Below are 21,386 nucleotides of genomic sequence, written 5' to 3' on the forward strand. Positions count from 1 at the left end.
GCTCGAGTTCAATTCACCACTCACGGTCAACACCGGTGACAACTGAACTGGTCCTGGGCCTCCCCTACGTTGATTCGGCCTCAAATGAATACCTGGCGGGGTGTGTAAACATCGCCCCCAGGAGAGACAGAGGCGTCTGGGCGTAGTGTTGGCCAACAACTATCCCTTGTGTGCCGTGCCGGCCTTCATAGGTGCTCGCTCGTAGCACTTGCCCCCAACAGACTGATACGGCAACACGGGGGATCCTGATGCGTCCGTGGACACGTTTATTTGTTGTCTGATTCCGCACGAAATGAGGCTGACTTAATGTACTGTTTTTCAAATGATTTTTTTCTATGCGAACATGATATCTTATATTCATGCATGTTCTTGTGTTCGTGTGTGTTGTGTTCTGTTGCTCGCGAAAAATAATGTCAGTGAACAAACGCACGCAGGTAATTGTTTTTGGTAAGGGGGATATTTTTTAATGATAACTTTTTTTTTATTACAAATGACGCCCAAAATCGATATGCAAACACAGATGGCAAAGTAGACAGTCCCCACATGAATATTATTTTGCCAGAGTTAGATATCAAATCATACATCATAGAGCATCAATCATAAACGGGAGACACAACAGTTATGCTACAGCAAAGTCAAGCAATCTACACACGTTATAATTAACATATCCATATGGACAGGAACTAAAAAGTGGATTGAAATCATTATGAAAGTTACTTTTTAATTCTGTGCTTTAATTATTTAGTATTTGTTTAGTATCTTACACGATTAGGAAGGATGGTGCCAAAATTAAACTTGAGTCATGCCCTTCTCACAGAAGCGTTGCAACTTTTTATATTAAATGCTTTATGTGCATTGTGAATGGCTCCTGGACGAAATTATCAATGTCCGTTTTGTTTCGAACACTTACATTCACAATTAACGTATATATTTTTAAAACCAGGCTGTTGGTAAATAATGTCTAAAATATGCACTAAAAGTCACAATGATTCCGAGGGGATTAATCCAGATCAACATGCGATAATTAACAGAGAATTAATACAGGGAAAGCGAGTGAAAAAACACGTAAATTGATGCGTCTTGACAGTTAACTGTATTTAGTAAGCCATTTACTGCTTCTAATAATCATACTAAATGAGGTCATTTTGGGACAATTGATTAATTGGGAAATCACTACTTTTTAGTCTTGTCTGCTTTGCCTCTGTTGCTGTGATCGGACCTTTCTGAGCTACAAAATAATGTACAAATGCGCCCCCCCCGTTTGGCTCTGACAGCTGATGTTGATTGGGTTGCCATTTGTGAATTGGTCAGAGGCCAGTTTCAACAATCGCACACCTGTGTTCATTTTTCATTTCTATAAAGTTGGGTTGATAATACATTCAAGAAGGTGGCTGTGCATTGTAATCTTGGATGGCCAATCCAGCGCTTCCAATGTAACATGCGCTTTCCTACAAAGCAGACTGGTTTTTTTCAATTAACCGCCGATGCAATCAAGTGAATTGTTCAGCATCCGTTGGTGATGCAGTAAATAAATGTACTACCGACGGTCATAAAAAAAATCCCCATCTTGATTAACAAAAAAATGTCTATCTCACTTTCTAGTCAATGGATGTTTCTCAGTCCAAACATTTGGTTATTTTACATCAATTGTGCAAGCCGTTTGGAAAACAATTTAAGATGAATATTTTTTTAGACTAAAGCACTCCACTGACACACACGTTGTTAAATAAAAAAGCGAGAACAATTTACCTACACGATATAATTTCCAGCATAGTCAGTCCATACATCCTAACTAGATGTCCATAAATCCTAACTAGAAGTAGGTACATATGGAATAAGAATGTACAGAATAAATTGAAAAGCTGTTAACATTTTAGTCAATTGTGTAAGGGCTTAAGCGATGGGCCAGGTTGCCTGCCAGTCATAAACCTTTCAAATTGTCCCAGAGGAAAGCTTTCAATTGTAACACAATACAGACAGATCAAGTGGCAAAAGAAACAATATCAAATTCGATCAAGACACTCCCAGTCCAGTCTCAGCATGGTTCTGCACCAGGTAACTCTTTGCTTTCTACACTGGAGCCCAAAAAGTTGAGATTAAATCCTGCACCAGCTGTGAAAATCGCTCTGTGGTCTCGCCTCGTTTACCTGCACACATTAATTCCAAGGTCCAAGCTTGCTTAATTTTTGTTTTACACAATTTGCTTTTCTCAGAATCTAAGAGGCTTACGTGGCAGTAAACAGCTCCAAGCCACCCTAATGGAAGGCTGTCTCCTGATGCCATGGGCATGGATGTCGATGTAGGATAATTGTGTGAAACATTAACCTAAACTTTTTTCTGTTTAGGCCAAAATTGGGTATATTTTTGTCCTTGCTCACCACTGCCAACGTTTTTAATGACGATTTAAAAAAAATTAACACCTACCTTAGAATGTTTTTGAGAAAGTAACAGTTCACATGAACTCTTTAAAGCGTATTACTGAGTCTCAATACCTTTCTTGTTAATGATTGTTTTTGCCAATTCTGCTTTTATTTAATCTCCATTTCGTAAGGAAACCAAGGAACAAGTTTGATATGGGAATGCCCGACACTAAAACTCTGCAAAGATGCATCAGACACCGACTTGCCTCACGAACCTTTAGGTGGATGTATCACACTACTGTGTAACAGTGGCTTCTTTGTGGTTAACTCATGTCGTAAGAAAGAAAGCAATGATTTGATGCAAGCATGCGAGGTTTAAACATGAGCATCACTGATTAAGCATCATCCACCATTGTATAACGAAAACAGAACCAGTGTGGGAAGCATTTATAGAGCCCTAAATGAACCTCGGAAGAAGTATCGTATGAATAATATATGGTTTGTGAAGATCCCAGAAATATGACACGCAATGTCAAATTTGTGAAATGATTTAAATATCTTTCATCCTGCAGTGGTTGCGCTCATTCACCAAATTCATAGGTCACCCTAACCTTTGTTTTAAATTACGTGCACAAATTAGTGGATGAAACATGTCACAGGAGGATTATTGCAATATTTATTGTGCCACAGTCAACACAATTAATCCGTTGCTCTGCAATCCACTTTAGCAAGTGCAGATTCATTGAGCTGTGACACAAGTGATGCATGTATACTGACGTAAGTATATTAGGGATTTACATGTTTTGGTTACTTACAAATGACATACGTGTGCATATGTTTGTCATATTTAGTTGCCGAGAACACGGAGTGCGTGTTTCGCCTGCAGGCAGTGCTTCTGTAAACCCAAGGAAGTGATCAATCTACATGTGGCAAAACAGACACAGCTCATATCTGAGTGGCTGGCAACAAAGCATAAAAGTTACACTTTGCGACTGGCAGGGCTCCGAAAACACGAACACTACTGGCTGGCGTTACATCATGCCAATATTCAACTGCTGTGAATTATTAGGGGGCACAGGATACACATTTAAGATTGTTTCAGAAGCATGTGCAACTGGATGCCCTTGATTTACAAGAAAAATGTATGACAATTCGTCGCGATAATGCTTCTCGTGCCGTCATCCCTGGCTACGTGATTGATCCAAATGTACATCGGGTCCCACCCCGACGTGCAACATAAATGAACTTACGGTGAAGAGACGACTACGTCTCGTCTGCTCCGGTGTCGTCTGTTCGAGGAGCCGTGCACAACTGGTGGTTTAAGCGCTAATCCTGACCGTGCGCAGACAAATTAGTCATAGGTCGAACAAAGCTGGTGCGATTACGAACACGAAATGATGAACACACCTCGTAGTTACCCACTGTATGACTCGAAGATGAATCAAATATAATGCTTTCAAAGCCAACTGTGTTCAGTTTAATCTACAAAAAACGGGAGGCTCCGTTCAGGTGCTCAAGGTTTCTGATGGTTAAAATGTAATGCAAGGGGCATGTCCCGGTGTTAGTGCTGCGAAGCAGACGCACATTTGTTGATGTTTTTTCCACAACGGAAAGGCATGTAGCAACTGCCCCGTATTACGATAAGTTCTCAGCGTCGAGGCTGCCCGAGGGCATCTGGGCAAAACGTCGTGGGCATCACGTGAGAGTCACACCAGGAGAAGAAAAAAAACCAAAGCACTTCCTGCACTGTACTTGGATTAAGTGAGTTGGATTAGCAAACTTGTGGCATTCATAGAGGGTCAATTGTCAAACTTCATCTGTGAGTTAAAATGTATCTGTCATTGATCTTAAATCTTAGGAAAACTTACGAAGCAGACACGTGCCCACCGGATGGTTGACGCTATGCTGTAGTCAAATGAATAGGCCCGTCGTAGCAGTACAAATTCACCCCCCGATGGTTTCCATGAATTGTCACAATTTTTCTATGCAAGAATCCATTTTTGTTTTACATTGATTGTGAATGGTAGCAACTATAGAGGCTGCAAGGTGTGATGTGAATACCAATGTGACTTTACCGAAAAAACCTAAGAATATGAATCCTTGCAGTCACAAAAGCTTAAAATCTAGAATGAATACCAATACGTACAACTTACATTTATAATGCTCCCATAATATGAAATAAAATGCCTCACTGCAAACATGGATAACGTGAGAAAAAAATACTGAATCTCGAGTGTGAAATTTGGTGCATGCAATCATGAGCTTAGGAATTTATATTAATTGATGAATAAATGCATGGAGTCCACCCCGAATATGGTGGACAATGTGACCAGCATTTCTATCTGCTGCCTTTGTTTTTCCCTCCTCATTTATGCCAACTCAATGTAGCAAAGGACCACACAATCCGCAATCAATCGGCTCCGAAAATTCAAAGCAGGGATTGAATGCAGGGACACTGCAATTATAGCGTGCATCTGCTGTTTTTTACAGACACGCAAACACGCATTCACAGAACCCCCCCCCCTGTTTAGTCTTATGGAATGCATGTGTAACGGCTGTTAGTGAGCATCTATTAAAGCTGGTTGGTATGATGTACAAGAGGGTGTGGTTATCACCATGCCAATTTGCCTGTCTCCCCAGTGCCGTTATTTACACACACTGTAAAAGATAGTACTAATCTCAGGCCGAGTCAAACAAAGGAGAACTGAACAATAGGTTCAGACACCACGTGTCACTGAACTTAGCTATGGTCGTGAATCGAACCCTGGTTGATGGGATCACAGTAGTCTGAAAACCATTCCATCACTGATTCCATCTTGCACACACACGAGCACAGAAAGGCCACACTATCTCACGTTGCCAATGCCCTCAGTACAGCAGCACGTGGAAGAGGATATGCCATTAATGGTGAGAGGATAGGACATTAAGGGTGAGATAATTACGTGGCACCATGGCCAAACTCATCCTACCTGGGAGTGCCTGTCGGAATGCGTGTAGCGTTGTCAGCATTGCCCACAGCTCTCCTTACCTTCCTGATATAATACTCGTACTGTCAGTCCGTCACAGATGCACTGGATACTCATTTGATTGAAAACTTAGTTTCAGGGAAATGTTCATTGATAGTACCTCTGTATTAGTTTAGGCAGTGTTACTTAAAATGTCATTTCCTAAGCGAATACTTTGTGAATTAAATGATATTGTCATTTTCGGACAAAACCCTCTGGCATAACTCATCCCATGTGGAGACAGCCGAAGGAGGGTGGACATTGTTCTACTATCTAAGTAAGTGCTGGCATGAGAGGTGAGTGCTACCCAATGATCGTTTCAGAGCACAACTGTGCCTTCATAATATTCCTTTATCAGACTATTACATTTTAACAAACACAATTTTATCATCCATCTACCAGTAATTCTGTTATATTAATAAACGCAATAGAGCATTCCTTTGCTTTGTTGCTGAAATGCCACGTGGTTCCACCCCATCAGTGACTCCAGGCCAGACTAAAATTTCACTTTTTGCACCATCCTTCTCACGAAAGTACAAAAAACACATGTGCCAGGATAATATTACAAAGTAAGACAATTGTTATCCCTCCCTCGAATGCCTATGTACAGTGGTGTAACTCACAACTCCACAGCGAGTGCAGACGATGTGAGAACAACGGGAAAAAAAGATCTGTCGCGCCGTAGCAGCACTCTCTAACTGTTCCATGGTAGCTGTAAACATTTTTTTGTAATGGTCTACATACTTTCTCTGTGAAAAAATTTGGAAGCAATGGAAGCCAATTTAAATAGTGACACTTTACACTTAGCAGCAGTAAATAACCACGGTGGAATTTATGGGGAAATTACTTCAAAATGTGTGGTCAACCAACAACGTAATCGTTCAGCGATTGTTGAATCGCCAGGTTAAGAACACAATAATAATTATTGTCACTGATCATCAGAACCAAACTGCAACCCACCTTCGGTTGTTGTGTTAGTCGCGGTGCGTTGTTAACCGAAGCGAATGTATTTATACATGCTGCCAATGTTCGCACGAGTAATGCTTGTTTTATTTTTGCTTTTTTTTCTTCTTCTTAATAAACATTGCAAAAAGGATTAAACTATACACTGGTAATTATACGGTGAAGCGTATTGTACATCCAGTCAAAATGATGGACAATAGTTCTTAAAATATTAGCATTAATTCAACTACTGTATGTTCAGTTAAGCAAGTAAACAAGTGAAGCAAATGCTATTTTTTTTGTTTAAAATATACCATCACAACCTAATATAACTTTTGCACTTGTATAATTCTTTTAGTTTATTTATTTTCTTTTTTTAAAAATAAAATAATTATCATTAAATGAATTATTAAAAAATAACTTCTCATGCCATCACATGAATTGAAATTCTATTTACATGCAGTCAGACCTTTCCGATACATTTTACATGTTTGCAGTACAAAGTCTGAATGCTCTTAAGTTTAGCGAAACTAAAAACTGAAAAGAATTATATAAGCCGGTCGTAAGTAAACAAATTTAAATGAACACTTTCTAAAGAAAGGTGGTATACCTTTGTTTTAATTATCACAACAGAGTCTTAATAACTAACTTCTTTACAATGCCTATTACATTCGATGCTAATAGAGATACACGCCACAACCTGGGCCAATATCACTCGAAAAAATTTGCCTAAAATATGAAGCGTAAAGTACAGCAATTCCTTAATCAAACAAAGTAATAAGGGGGGGGGGGGGAAGCTTTTTCAAACCTTTCTCTCAACCTTTCTCACACAAAAGTGTGCTTGGCTGTCCGTGCACCACACTCACACCTCGGTCTGGAAATCGCCCGTTCCTCCCGTGAAGGAGATCAGGTCTTCCGAAGCTTCCTGCTCCGACGCATCCTTCATCTGGTGCTCGTGTCCCGTGCCGTGGAAGGGCCACATGGCAGGAGCGGGAGACTGCCGCCGGCTGCTGTCGGTCGTCGGCAGATCGAGCGGAGGGCGACTCTGAGAGGACATCTCCTGCAAGGGCAACGACGGCAGAAGTGACAAGCGATGAGATTGTCGCACAACGCCACTCGTTGGACCACAATGAAAATGTCAGTTAATTGAATGAAGGGCAGAACGGTATGTCGCGAGTCACGCTTAATGAAATTACTACGTGCGGGTGTGAATGATAGTGATGACTGTGGTTGTGTTGATAGCAGACAATAACGAGGGTGATGAATCTGATGGTTATGACCAGGACGATCAGGATGACAGCATAAACCATCACGCGAACTCCGGTCATTCTTGCGGTGGCTTTTGGCTGGACATCGAACAAAGAGGGCCAATGCATCGTGCGCTTTCAGATGCGCTTCTGCGGCTGTCTGGAACGCTCTTTCTTCTTATATTAGGAAGCCACGGGGGGCTGTGCACTTGTAAATGATCTCGATTTAAAATGAATTTCTTTAAAACAGATTTTTGTGTTTAGTTTGTTGTCCTTCGCCCACACTTCCGATTAGCACGGTTGGTTCTGTAGTTGGAAAGAAGTTCAACATACATGACGATGTTGAGGGTGAATGATGAGGAAACTGATGATGACATTATGGTAACAATTGCCTTGAATCTTTATGGTAATTTTTTATTTGTTCGTCAGTCTACATTAGGCGTTATGGCTGCCAGCGCTTCAATAGACTCCCAGCCTGGAAGAGCATGTGGAAACTCTCCCTCCCTCACTCAACTCTGCCGAGTTATTGAGGTGCCATGAACTCCATGCCAGCCATTAGGATGGGACACATTTCGCTATTCAGACGAGGACAGGACCTACTGTTCCAGGGGCTTAGACCATAAAGCTATGGCCATGACGGCTGGCAGAAGGAAAGACCAATTTGAACGATGCCAAGAGTAATACCTGTCAGAAAATGTGCTCCTGCAAAGGTAAATTTAAGTTATTACTGCCAGCCATGAACTTTATGCCAGGATTACTGAAGACACACCCCGACTGTTCTCTTATTAATTACACGTCATGTGCCGTTCACGACACCATTTCCACGCGCCACATGAAATCGTGTCGCTACACTCCCGCGGGCATTGGGCGATGCTCATCACTGCTGCTAGTCCTGAGCCAGTCGTAGGAATTCCATATGCCTATGCCAAGAACCATGGGGACACATCGCTCGGAGGTTGACCGAGCTTATTTTTTCCTCCCATAACCAACTAAATGAGTATCAATTTATGGTACTTTGAAGGGGAACGATTGCAAGACTGGCTCACTCCATAACAATGTAGAAGTTGTACCACTGGTCAGGGTAATTTGTGGAGAGAGACTTTAGCGCTCTCCAACCAAGGCTGAGAGCGGTAATGCATTAGCTTTATCTGTAGAACGTGGTCGCGATAACTGATGAAGATGATGCAAAACAAATTTAACTTTCGTATGCACTTTTGTCGCTAGAAGGGACTTAACCGATAGGATATAGGCCAAATTGATCATTGGCTGCCAAAAACTTGAAGGCAAAAACAAGTGCTAAAAGAGTTCACAAAACCAGCATTCAATGAAGTGCGCACCCCCCTCGCCCCCCTCTCAGCCTCATGGTGTCATTGCTTGTGACTTAATCTTTCAACGCCATCTCACTAAGCTTTTTGAAACTCAAAGATAGTATCGCTAGTTAAATATTTTCCAAAAATCGGCACTCACGTGGGAAAGCGTCACATAATTAATGCGTACATGCGCTTTTTCCTCCCTCGTTTATTTTAACCTATCCACGTCGATCTCCAACCGTGGCTCTTATCCGCATACGTCCACGGTTTAAAAATCGCCGCATGGAGCAGGAGCGTTTATGGACGTGCAGAAGGAGCTATATTAAGCACCATAATGCCCTGTGCCACAGTACACAAGGGCTTTGTAGCGCAGGGCAATGCAATGTGCAAGGGCCAGGGCCGGATTAAGGTTCTTGTAGGCCCTAGGCACTTGTTTCGTAGGCCTTCCGTGATAACTTTCTACACTTGGCACTGCTGCCCCTGGTTACGACTACTACTGCCGCTGCCGCTCGCTTGTTTCACACGGTACTTCGTCCAGTCGCTGGACAGATCTCGTTACTAATACGTTCATTATTTAGTCTGTGACCCTAATTTTACGGGAGCACGCTGTGTGCCGCAGATAAGCAGATTTAATTTGAAACACTGTGCCTATTCTTGCTATGTCAATGAATTTATTCAAGGAAATATGTTGGCTACATTATTTTTCAATAGAAACAAAAATACATGGTCACATTTTTTTGTAGGCCCTTTAGTTTTCATCGGCCCTAGGCACAGTAGGCACTGTGTCTGGTATGCATTTAGATTTCATAGGCACTGTTGGATAATACGGCCCTGGCAAGGGGGGTGTCGGAATATAATTGTGCAGCATTATCTCTTATAGAGGTCGTTTGCTTCATCCGTGCTCTCCCTCCCACGCTCTAACCCGTCTCGTGTACACGCTCAATTCTTCGCCTTGAGGCACAATCATTTGCACGGATTGTACAAAATAGCTCAAACTGTGAAATTGCAATCATTACAATGGTATTATTATATGATGACACACACAAACACATGAACACTTAGTTGCTCGTTTCACTTAAATGAAAATAAAATGTAACTGCGGTTATTGTTCAAGACGCTGCAAGTTTCACAACTGAAACTCGCTCTCCTCCTCGCGATACCGGTGAATCGTGCCATGAGCTCGCTGCACATGTTGCACATGCTGCACATGCTGCACATGCTGCACGTGCTGCACGTGCTTCACATGCAGCACATGCTGCACATGCTGCACATGCTTCACATGCTGCACATGCAGCACATGCAGCACATGCTGCACATGCTGCACATGCTGCACATGCAGCACATGCTGCACGTGCTGCACGTGCTGCACGTGCTGCACGTGCAGCACGTGCTGCACGTGCTGCACGTGCTTCACGTGCTGCACGTGCTGCACATGCTGCACATGCTGCACATGCTGCACATGCAGCACATGCAGCACATGCTTCACATGCTGCACATGCTGCACATGCAGCACATGCTTCACATGCAGCACGTGCTGCACGTGCTGCACGTGCTGCACGTGCTGCACGTGCTGCACTTGCTGCACATGCAGCACATGCTGCACATGCTGCACATGCAGCACATGCTGCACATGCTGCACATGTTGCACATGTTGCACATGCTGCACATGCTGCACATGCTGCACATGCTGCACTTGCTGCACGTGCTGCACATGCTTCACATGCTGCACATGCTGCACATGCTGCACGTGCTGCACATGCTTCACATGCTGCACATGCTGCACATGCTGCACGTGCTGCACATGCAGCACATGCTGCACACGCTTCACCCGCTTCACCCGCTTCACCCACACGCACGCTGCCTCCCGCAAGAGCTGCCCAGCACTGGAAGGCTGCACGGTGAGTGGCGTTGTGGTGCGGGTGAATGCTGCATGTTTCATGGTGCGTGACATTTGGTGCCGTGTGTGGGGTTCTGAGCTCGTGTAGACTCACGCTCACGCTCTCCACCACCGAGTCGCTGCCAGGGGACGACAGGCTCCATCTTTTCTCCGACTGCTGCAAAAAATATAATAACGAAAGGGCTGATGTAAAGTCTATTGGCAAGGGTGGCGTACGAATGTCTTTTTGTACTTTTCCATCTGGAGTTTATCGTTGGTAGCTCACACGATTATCATATGACATTATTTATGTGACCGACATGATTACACATGATAATTGCTCAGGCGACGATTCATTAGCACGGTTATTCGGTACTTGTGGAGTGACATCGGGGATGTCACTGTATGGTGCCGGCCCGATAGGGGCGTGGCGTGCGATGCACCGTCATCGCGTACACCCCGTGGTGGGTGTAGTACCAGCCCTAGCGTGGCTTGGTGTGCGCTGGGATAGCGCAGGAACCACGCATAGCGTGTGGTGAGGGCTTACGCAGGGGGGAGCGGGAGAGTGTCAGCCCAGGGACAGTGTTGCCTCGGGCCATGGCACTCTGGTTGACCCCGTAGACACGTGATCACGAGTGTCCAAAGAAGGGGCCCCAGGTGGGGGAGCGGGGGATTAGGGGGTGATCACATGTCCAGGGAGAGCTCTCTCGAGAGAGATCGAGAGGAAGCTAGAAGGCTCCAGAAGGCGGGCGGGGCCAAGGGCTGAGCAGCCCCGAGCCGGGAGGACATAAGGCGGGTCCCTGAGAGGGACCGGGGTCGCTGCATTCGACAAGCTGGAAGCTCCACGTCTACAAGCTGGAAGCTCTACGTCCTACGAGGCATCAACACGTGGTCGGGACCCGAATGAGGGCCCAACCTTTCGTAGCAGTAACTCCTCTGTATTGGGTAGTTAGCTGGATGGCCACCACCCTAGGCTGTAATCTGGTGTTACGTGTTACAATAAAAGTGTTGCCTCTAAAGAACAACATCTGCGACTCAGTTGGACTCACTACACTTGTAACAGAGCCGCTTTACATTTTTGGATGCGTTTTGTGAAGAGTTTGAGTAATTCTGGCCATAACGCTGCACCACAACTGTCGGCTTATGCTGCGAGTGCTGTGCGTGCTCAGAGGCCTGCGAGCAGACGTGGCAAGTGCTGGATTCACATCCCTTCAGAAGGACACGGTTGGCTACGTATGGTGCGGAAGAAGCTCAACAAACATACGTGTCTTTGACCTTTGACCGGATGATCAAAACAGTGTGCCTCAAAGCCCATCTCGATTACAATCATTGCCACATCGACATTTCTCTATCCACTGCTAGACAGAATCCCTCCAGCCTTGGTACAATTTCTGCTTGCTTTCACAGCTGCGAATATATGTTGTTCATTATCTTGCAACGATTAAATCTGTCCACCTTTGCTCTGGTCATCCCACTCAACAATGCTCTCTCTCTGCTCAGTGCCAGTTCTCTTCCTCCACTCGCTTCATATCACCAAGCAATTTGCCCTGCCCAAGAACATTTTCATTCCAGCTATAGAGCCTGCCAGTAATGATGTTCATCAAGAGGGTACATTCAGGTAGGGCTCCACTTCCAGATACTGCCAGCCAGACTCCTTTGACAAAACAATTTTGGTGCGACCAAGTGGAATTATATTATAGCACTGCTAGATACGTTTGTCAAGCCACGCGACAGCGTAGCAGAATACTCAACTCACAATGGGAAGGTTGCGAATTGAAATCTCAGCTGGGGATAAATTCATCAGATAATTGCCCCACCTCCAGTGCCGGATTAAGCTAGTGCGGGGCCTGTAGCGTATGTTATAAAGGGGGAACGAAATAAAAAAAACCTAAATATTAAAACACAAATTTTTAACTTGCATCGTAAAGTAATAGTAATTTTTCATTTGCTATACAGGCAGATAATACGACAAATCGCTAACCTTAAACACCCAGTCGTTCATAAAAGTTGAAGGCAGTATAGTACTATAGTAATAGAGCGAGTGCAGAATCACTGAACCGGAATTGATAGCTTGAAAGCATTTCGTGCGGGGCCCTTGAAAGTGCGGGGCTCGTAGCTACATATGTAGCTACTTTTGCTACTACGATAATCCGGCACTGCTCACCCCCCACCCCCGCCCTGGGATTCGATACAATGAGCACCACTTTGGAGGAAGTCCACATTGGTTGTTCTGTGGAGACACTGGCCCCTGCCACGTTGATGTGGCATAAGCACCACTGTGACTAAACACCGTTTAATTATATTTTGCTTTAACAAAATGTGTGCAGCATTTGTGTGCATGAATGTATGTATATATGTGTTGGTAGATGTATAGATATCTATGAGATAGACTCTGTCGGTCCATGTATGTGCCAACAGGCAAGCAAGAGACAGACGACTTGCAAGGCAGGGATATTTATGGACTTCATGGTAGACAGAAACCAATTAAAAATGCAATTATTAAAAGAGATGTATGGACGAAGAGAGCTAGAAACCACAAAAAATAGATCGATATCTCCATTCTCAAATGAACATTGGGAAGTTCTCATCCCCAGAGTTGATTCTGGATGGTGAGGGGCTAGTGGTGGGAATTCTAAACGCCCACAATTTGGGACCAGTCTCTCTATCAGACAGCACCTGTTGATCTCCCACCAAAATATGCACAGTCTCATATGGTGGTGCTTATTTTACAAACTCTGAAGGAGTGATTGGCGCAAGACAGCACTACCTAGAACTTGAACGGACGACCTTATTGATGGGAACCCTGATAAACGATCAGCCGGACACAGTGGTGAATGCCTGCCATTGCAACACTTTTGAGGTGAGGGTTGGTGGTTCATGTAGTGTTTTGTGAAACTCTCAACTCGACTGAGCGATGAGTAATGGACATCTGTGAAAAGGAGCTTTATAGGTCATCAGATTCCTCCAGTATAAATATTCTGATCACCAGGAGGTGGTAGAGCAAGTGTAATACATCCATCTGTGCAGAGCTTTGAATTTTATCCCTTTAGTTTTGTTGGATTTCTCTTGGTTCTCCAGTTTCAATCAACACGCCAAAAACTCTATAATGGAACTCGCCAAGCATTTCAGTGTAGGACCATCCTGAAAAAAGTTAAAAAGGGCATGATAATGACTACAAACTTAACTAAATACCAGTTGTCAGAAGAAGAAAAACTATTACAAGGAATGTGCAAGGGATATTACTTGGCCAAAACAAATGACAACCAAAACAATGCGTATCTTTCAGCCCAATATGTGACGTGAAAGGTTTAGTAAGTGGTCTTAAGGGGCACTCTGAGATGGAAATTCTCCTGACAGATCTCTACGGGATAGAGGTCTGTGCCACTTATGCAAGCGTACGTTCATTATCGACAAAGGTTAAGCTGGCTCGTGAATGTGCACGTTGGTAAATTTGCGGCATGCTAGATAAGTTAATAAAAGTCTTGGCCACTCCGCTGGGCAACATGAACTTCTCAATTCAATATGCCGTAAATCCGTATGACAGCCGGGCATTTCATGACAAAATTGTTTTAAAATCCTCGTCGATGGTTGGATTGTAATTAAATTTGCATGCCAGATTATTGATGAGGAAAGGTTTATTGATGTTCGGCCATTCTCATTTACACTTGACTAATTAGCAAGAAAAACCTTGGTTCCTTAAAATTACAAAATCCGTGGCTGTTCAAAGCACCTCTTGACACCTTCCTTTGGTGTGGCTTAAAAACAACTTGGGCATACGCGAGCGCAATGGGAAAAAGTTTGAAGCAAACAACTGTTCAAAGGTCTCTTTTTGAGGTTTAACTTTTTCCCCCAAAAAGAAAACTGCCCAAAAATGAAACTGTCAAGGGACTCGCACACCTTGGTGGTATATCTCACACGTCAGCAAGTGTTTTGTCACTGCAGTGGTTACATATCAGGAAATGGCGGTGTTGAGAAACGTTCATGCGATAGCTAGAATTTAACCACCGTGGCTGTTCAAGTGGCCCATCTGCACTGTGTTCAATGTGCGGTTGATTAAATCAGGCCAAATAGCTTTTGCGACAATGTTGCACTCTGATCCCCGTATGAATGTTTTTTTCACGAAGGTAAAACACTTCGCAAAGCCCAAGGCTATATGTATTCATGTACTGTATGTTAAGACTTCTTTCGCACCGTACGTAGCCAAACCGTGCCAATCAGAGGTGCGGACAACAAAAGAGCTATCAACACTTTGTGATTTCGCGAGCATCGGTCTGGTGTTGTTATTCAGTATACTTTAGTCAAAGTGCAGATTTATTCCGACTAAAAAAAGTGTCCTTGTCAGTTGCCCACTGATAATCTATTCATATAAAAGGGAAATTTGTGAATGTGTGTCTGTTCGAAATGTTTAGCATACTTCCCGACATGCAACTAACTTGAAATGTGGCATGTGGGTAGCTTCCAGACGGTACACAATGCAAAAAGTATAAAAATAGACTTTTGTATTTTGGGGGGCTGGAGGGGGGCGCAATAATGGATTATTTTGCACGGCAAGTGAGCGGTGACGTCACATCTGTGATGTCACACGCATGCGGCAGCGTCATGCAGTGTGCCTGCTGACGTCACGCTCCCCCCCCAAACCCTCCACGTGGGCCGTGTATTAATCCAAGACAAGAATCCAAGTCTCGGGCGAAGCCGGGTAGTAAAACGTGTATATCAAAGTTTCATATCACATCTGAGTGCCGGCCTTCACAAAGAACGAGCTCTTTCTTTGCTCGCTCGTGGCAGTTTTAACGAACGGCGCGGATACTCACGTGACCACAATTCGTAACAGGGACACCGTTAAAAAAAAACGTACCCCGCCAGTAAATACGTGGAAAAATAGCGAACGCCTCTGTAGAGAACTTAAAAATTTGAGTCTGGCATTGGTAACAGGGGAGGCGATTTTTCTTTCCCCAGCCAATTTGCAGAGTGAGGGGGCGGAGCTTTGGCCTGCGTTGTCGTCAGCTGTTGCTTTGTGGGCGTTCCCCTTTTTTCACTCTTACAGTTGTTAAAGAGCTGGGTTGGAGGGGGAAGGGCGCCTTGACAAAGGAATTTGCATATCAAGAGGAATTTAGCATATTTATGGCAAATGCAGATATGGGATTAGTCACTACTTGTGGAATGAGTAGGAGGTGGGGGGGGGTTCAAAGTCATATTATGCCCGTGCATTATGCAAGATTAGCAGCATCAAAGGGAGGGAGTAGGGTTAGCAGTAATAAAGGGAGGGAATTTTAATAGTAAGGAGCTGCAGCAGCTAAACCACCACGTAAAAACTAAAATATAAACTACATCAGTATCATCAATATACTAAATATACTCTCCAATAAGCTGAGCTACAAACAGTAAGTCATACATTACAATTCTATGTCGCAAAAAATATATGCCTCCAGCTAAACTTTTTTCTCTTACATCACACGGGTCTACCCCGTACTATATACTGCCATAGACAAACCCAACATAGCAGTCACGAAAGCTTTAAATCGAAAATTGTTAAAGAGTGGTATTTGTGACCAGAACCATCCTGAGCGCGATCAGAACATCTTTGACTGCATGAGTTAGTAAGGTGCCGAATAGGGGAATAGCCCGCACCTTTTTATAACTGCTTTTGGGCAATTTATCATCGGTTGCAAAAAAATTTGCGGCAGAGAAACATCGCCCTTTTGAAACTCCTACAATCATAGGAGCATTACAAGGCGCATAAATCATCACGCGAATTCCAGTCAACATTGCATGGCTTTTGGTTAGCCATCGAACAAAGACGGCCAATGCATCGCGCGCTTTCAGATGCGCTTCTGCGGCCGTCTGGAACGCTCTTCCTTCCGATATTAGGAAGCCGCTGGAGCTGTGCACTTTCAAATTTAGGGGCCGTCCATAAATGATGTCCCGCGATTTTGGACGATTCTTGAACCCCCCCCCCCCCTTCGTCACACGGCGTCAGAAAAAGTCAGACCCCCCCTCAAATATGACGTCACAAAGCTCTGCCCCCCCCCCCCAAAAAAAAAATAAAACATGCTTCAAATTGCTTTAAACTATTGTCATTGTAGTGCATATTTAATGTGGCGCTGCACTCTGATGTTGTAGGAGAAAACATTTATTAAAAAGTCTATTTAATTAAGTAAAACGTGTTGTCTATATTTATTTAAAGTTGTGCATTCTGATGTGACGTCACATTTCTCACCACCCCCCTCCTCGTCACACATCGTCACAAATGTCTGACCCCCCCCCCCCCCTTAGGTGCGTGACGTCATTTATGGACGACCCCTTAGATTGACAACTCATTTCTTTAAAACTGCTTTTATTGTGTTTAGTTTGTTATCCGATTATCACGATTGACTACGTACGGTGCAAAATAAGTTCAACATACAGTATGTCTAGAAAAAAGTCATGGAAGATGCTACGTAACTATCTGTAAAGTGAGTTTAATATTGGCTCAACTCACGCAGAGCTAAACCATGTTAAATTACGTGGAAAACAAACCACACATTTGATGTGGTGCTTTTCTTCGTTTTATTTGTGTGCAAAGTTGATGGTCAAGAGTGCATGCCCCGTAATCAGAGCCTGGTAAATTCAAATCTTGGTAAGGGGTTTCATTAATCGACTTGAGCATTGTGGGTGAGTCAATTGTGGTTGTTTTATCAATCGACTTGCCCGTGCCATCACAGAAAATGTAAATTCCATTAAGTAGTTCAGAACTGGTGTTATGGAGATGAGCACCACCCAATGCTTGTGTGCGCAAGACATAACCACGTCCTTTTTGTCTTTGTTTGGGACTGAGTTGCAATCAACAAAATCACCACAACGTGGAGAGAGAAATGTAACCCTCACATAACTTCCCAGATTTGAACTCAGGTGCTCAGTGGTCCCGGGTCAGTGCTCTGACACTGACATTATTTTCTTTTAGCCGCCGAACCCCACGGTCACAAAACATATCTCATGAGATGCCGATACTTTAGTGCAAGAAGTGCAATGGATAAGAATGTTGTGCCGGGAAGCTCTGTTCGCTCACCTTCAGGCTATCTGCAGGTGACTGCCAATGTCGATCCAAAGTTGGGAATTTTTGGCTCATCTCATGAAACATCTCATGGTGCCTCTTTCTCGTGTGCATGATTTTCTGCAAAAAAGGCCGAAAGCCACAAGCGAAGTTAAAGTGTATACGAACAAAACTCACACGCACAAGCGAAGTACAGTAGACGAGATTATCCGCGCTAATGACGGGGAGGACGGCCGCGGATAATTCAAAATCGTGGATATTCCAAAAATATAACCATTTTCCGTGAATCTCTATGCCAAAAACGAACGATCGACCGATCTATGCGCGTGCTCAGTGATAACACTTTCCTGCTCCCGCGCATAAGACTCTGCCCACTAAGTGGATAGCTGAGCCACGCCCATCAACATCAAACTCCACCCACTTTTGTCATGATATGCAACTACTGTACTGTAGAGGCGATCAAGTGGATTTCGGTTTAAGTGCGTGACTTGTAATGAAATTTTTTTAAAATAACAATGTATTACTGTTTTTAGATTATTAATTTGGGCTTTATAGAAACCATGAGTTATTACATTATGTCAAAATCTCAGGTGCATGGTCAATCCGTAAATCGGATAAACCACATGTGGATAATCAACAGTATACTGTACAAACAAAAACACAACATAAGCAAAATTAAGGTATGAGAATAGGGTTTCCCCTTTTTTCTGGCAACAAAACAGGTGTTAAAATGTTAAAACACCAAACTGAAACCTTTTACAAGGAATCATGTCTGCATTAACCGCAATACTTGTGATCAGAATGCAAACTTAAAACATACTCTGACAGCATATGCATTGTCTTTGAAACTGATTGGTCCACACCAGAATCAGCTTTCTTTCGAGCCTCGTCTCAAACGGTGTTAGACCAGAACTTTGGTGTTTTCACATCTTAACACCTGTTTTGTTGCCAGAAAAAAGGGTGAAAAAAGGGTGAAAAAAGGGGAAAACCCTATTCTCATATTTTGGTACTGGCAAATGAGGTCCCATGATAAAGTTAAGGGAAATACAAAAAAAACATGCACACAAGTACAATTCAAGTATATATAAAGAAATGTGTCTCACTCCTGCCTGTCAGCCGGTCACATTTGCTCAAAACTCTTAGACGGTGACAGAAGACAAGAGGGCCACAAAGCAGGACCCGTTTATGTTTTTTTGCAGAATGCACGAGGCTGAGTGCTTTTTGTACAAGTTTCTGTGATGTTGGAAAAAAACCATGGGGGTTTCCAGCCTGCAGCGACTCTTTTTTTTAATTCGGATTGGGTTTCTCCTCATTTACAGACCTGACTTCTGGAGTACAGCAACATAGAGAAACGCTTAAATCCAGATGGGGGAGATAACGACAAGTTGCCCTTGGAGGTCAGGAGTCAACTGTGCAACAAGCTGTCTGATCTATTTGAGGGAAGAAAGTGATGATGAGGTGCGATGGCATCAACGGCAATGGCCATTGCGTCTCGCCCTTCACCTCGTCTTTCCAAATCCAAGGTATCACGTGCTTTTGACTCAACTCCCTTCTTCATGAGATAGATAGATCGTTTATTGTCATTGTCACCAGTACAACGAAATTTAAAATGCTCACCAGTCAGGGCATCATTCATAAATTTAAATTAAATAAAACAAGAAAATAAAAATAAAATTAAATGAAAGATAATCAATTTATACTATATATAAAAACAGCCCAAGTATACCCACATACCCACATAAGGTTACATTTTGTCATTGCACATCTCTATTTCACATTCAATTGTAAACACTATTATTTAATAATTAATTAGCATTATTGAGTGTGGTGATCGCTGTAGGATAAAAGCTCTGTTTGAATCTGTCCTTGTTTTGACTGATCTGAATCGTCTGCCTGATGGCAACAGCTCAAACAGTGAGTGTCCAGGGTGTGAAGAGTCCTTTAGAATGATCTGTGCTTTTTTGATGCAACGTGAACTGTGTAGTTCTTCCAGTGTGGGGAGATGGCAGCCGGCGATCTTTTGGGCTGTGTTGATGACCCTCTGGAGCGCTTTCCTCTGAGCCACTGTGCAGCTGGTGTACCATACACAGATGCAGTATGTAAGAATGCTCTCGAGCGAACTTGGTAAATGCTTTACAACATATCTGTGACCGACCGCTGAATGAATTCACCCTTGAAGGACAGCGGAATGCTCATTAAAACTTTAGAATTGACAAATGCCTCATTCTGTGTGCGTTTGCACGGAAGCGACCTCTCTCTCTCTCGTTGTGTTAACCTACATGTGAGCAGAACGGCGTTTCAAAACCGCACGCTTGAGCGGTGAGCAGCTGGCTTGTTTAAGCTTTATTTTGTGTAATTGTGCCCACAGGGTACGTTACAAGTTTCAAACAAAAATTGTTCTTAATGAAGCAACATGGTTTCGAAGCCTTTTCCGCAATAGAGCTGCGTACTATTATGTTAAGCTGGCGCTAATAAAACAACTCAGAATAAGGACATTAGACTAATGAGCACAGTTTGTACAGTAATGTAAAGGTTACCGGAGATTTTATTCAAAATTGACTTGATGAACATTAATGTAGCGAAATGTTTAAGGATTTAAAAATGGGGAAAAAAGCGATATCAATAACGGAAGCCAAAACCCTTAAGACGTGTAGCTTGTGTGGCGTGAGAGTGGGACATATCAGGGGGCACAATGCACCGCTGCGCTAACGGCATGAACGCATGACCTTGGCAGTTACAATTTTCCAAGGAGAGAATCAAAATGAATGGTAGTCTCTCAGTGTATCTGTACGTACGTAAGTGTACGTTGAACTTCTTCCGCCGTACATAGGCGACCATGCTAATCGGAGTGTGCGGGGGAAGGACAACAAGAAAGTATCTACGGGTTCTTCAAGTGGCTGATTTGTCTTCTGAGTGGAATATGACTTTTGGGTTCATAGAGGTGTGATTTCAAGTCATGCATTTGGACCTTTTTGCCAGTATCAAACATAATCTGATTGTCTTTGATGGGTTTACACCAGAGACAGCCTTCTGTAGGGCCTAGTCTCACCAGTGTCAGATCAGAGAACGCCAAAAGATGAACGGTACAAAGACAATGCCATATATTATCAGAGCATGTTTGTTTGCATGTTCACCACGAGTACGTCAATGCAGAATTGATTCCTTGCAAAAGGTTTCTATTTGGTGTTTCAACATCTTAACACCATTTCGATTTAAAGCTTTCGTGGCTGCAGGAATTCATCTTCTTGGTTCTTTCGGTAAAGTCACGTAGAAGAGAAGTAATAAAATAATAAAAATAAAACGTAATAAAATAATTCTCACGACGTTTCGGCCACAACGCAAGCAGCCGTCCTCAGGCGACAGCGTCTGAATGATTCAGACGCTGTCGCCTCGACAGACCTGGTTTTCACCTGAGGACGGCTGCTTGCGTTGTGGCCGACACGTCGTGAGAATTATTTTATTGTTTTCTTTTTATTATTTTATTATTTCCCTTCTACGTGACTTTACCGAAAGAACCAAGAAGATCTTAACACCAATTTTATTGCCAGAAAGGGTAAAACATGTTCTCATTTTCCATAACACTCCGCTTCATTTCACAGGCCATGATGATGGTGAT

At 43.3% G+C, this 21,386-nt stretch overlaps 1 protein-coding gene across 1 annotated transcript in view; it reads right to left on the bottom strand.

The window, feature by feature from the left end:
* Positions 1-441: 441 nt before the first annotated feature.
* LOC144730876 (adhesion G protein-coupled receptor B3-like) overlaps positions 442-21,386 on the bottom strand; it is a 196,335-nt gene continuing 175,390 nt past the window's right edge. Inside the window, exons 29-31 of the mRNA XM_078611678.1 lie at positions 17,786-17,890; positions 10,856-10,918; positions 442-7,367 (exon numbers count right to left, since the gene is read on the bottom strand). Coding sequence (XP_078467804.1) covers positions 7,170-7,367; positions 10,856-10,918; positions 17,786-17,890 — 366 coding nt within the window. The 3' untranslated portion in view covers positions 442-7,169. The remainder of the gene's footprint in view (positions 7,368-10,855; positions 10,919-17,785; positions 17,891-21,386) is intronic.

Source organism: Lampetra planeri, chromosome 2 (genome assembly GCF_965212315.1).
Source record: "Lampetra planeri chromosome 2, kcLamPlan1.2.h2, whole genome shotgun sequence".
In the NCBI taxonomy this organism is placed as follows: domain Eukaryota; kingdom Metazoa; phylum Chordata; class Hyperoartia; order Petromyzontiformes; family Petromyzontidae; genus Lampetra; species Lampetra planeri.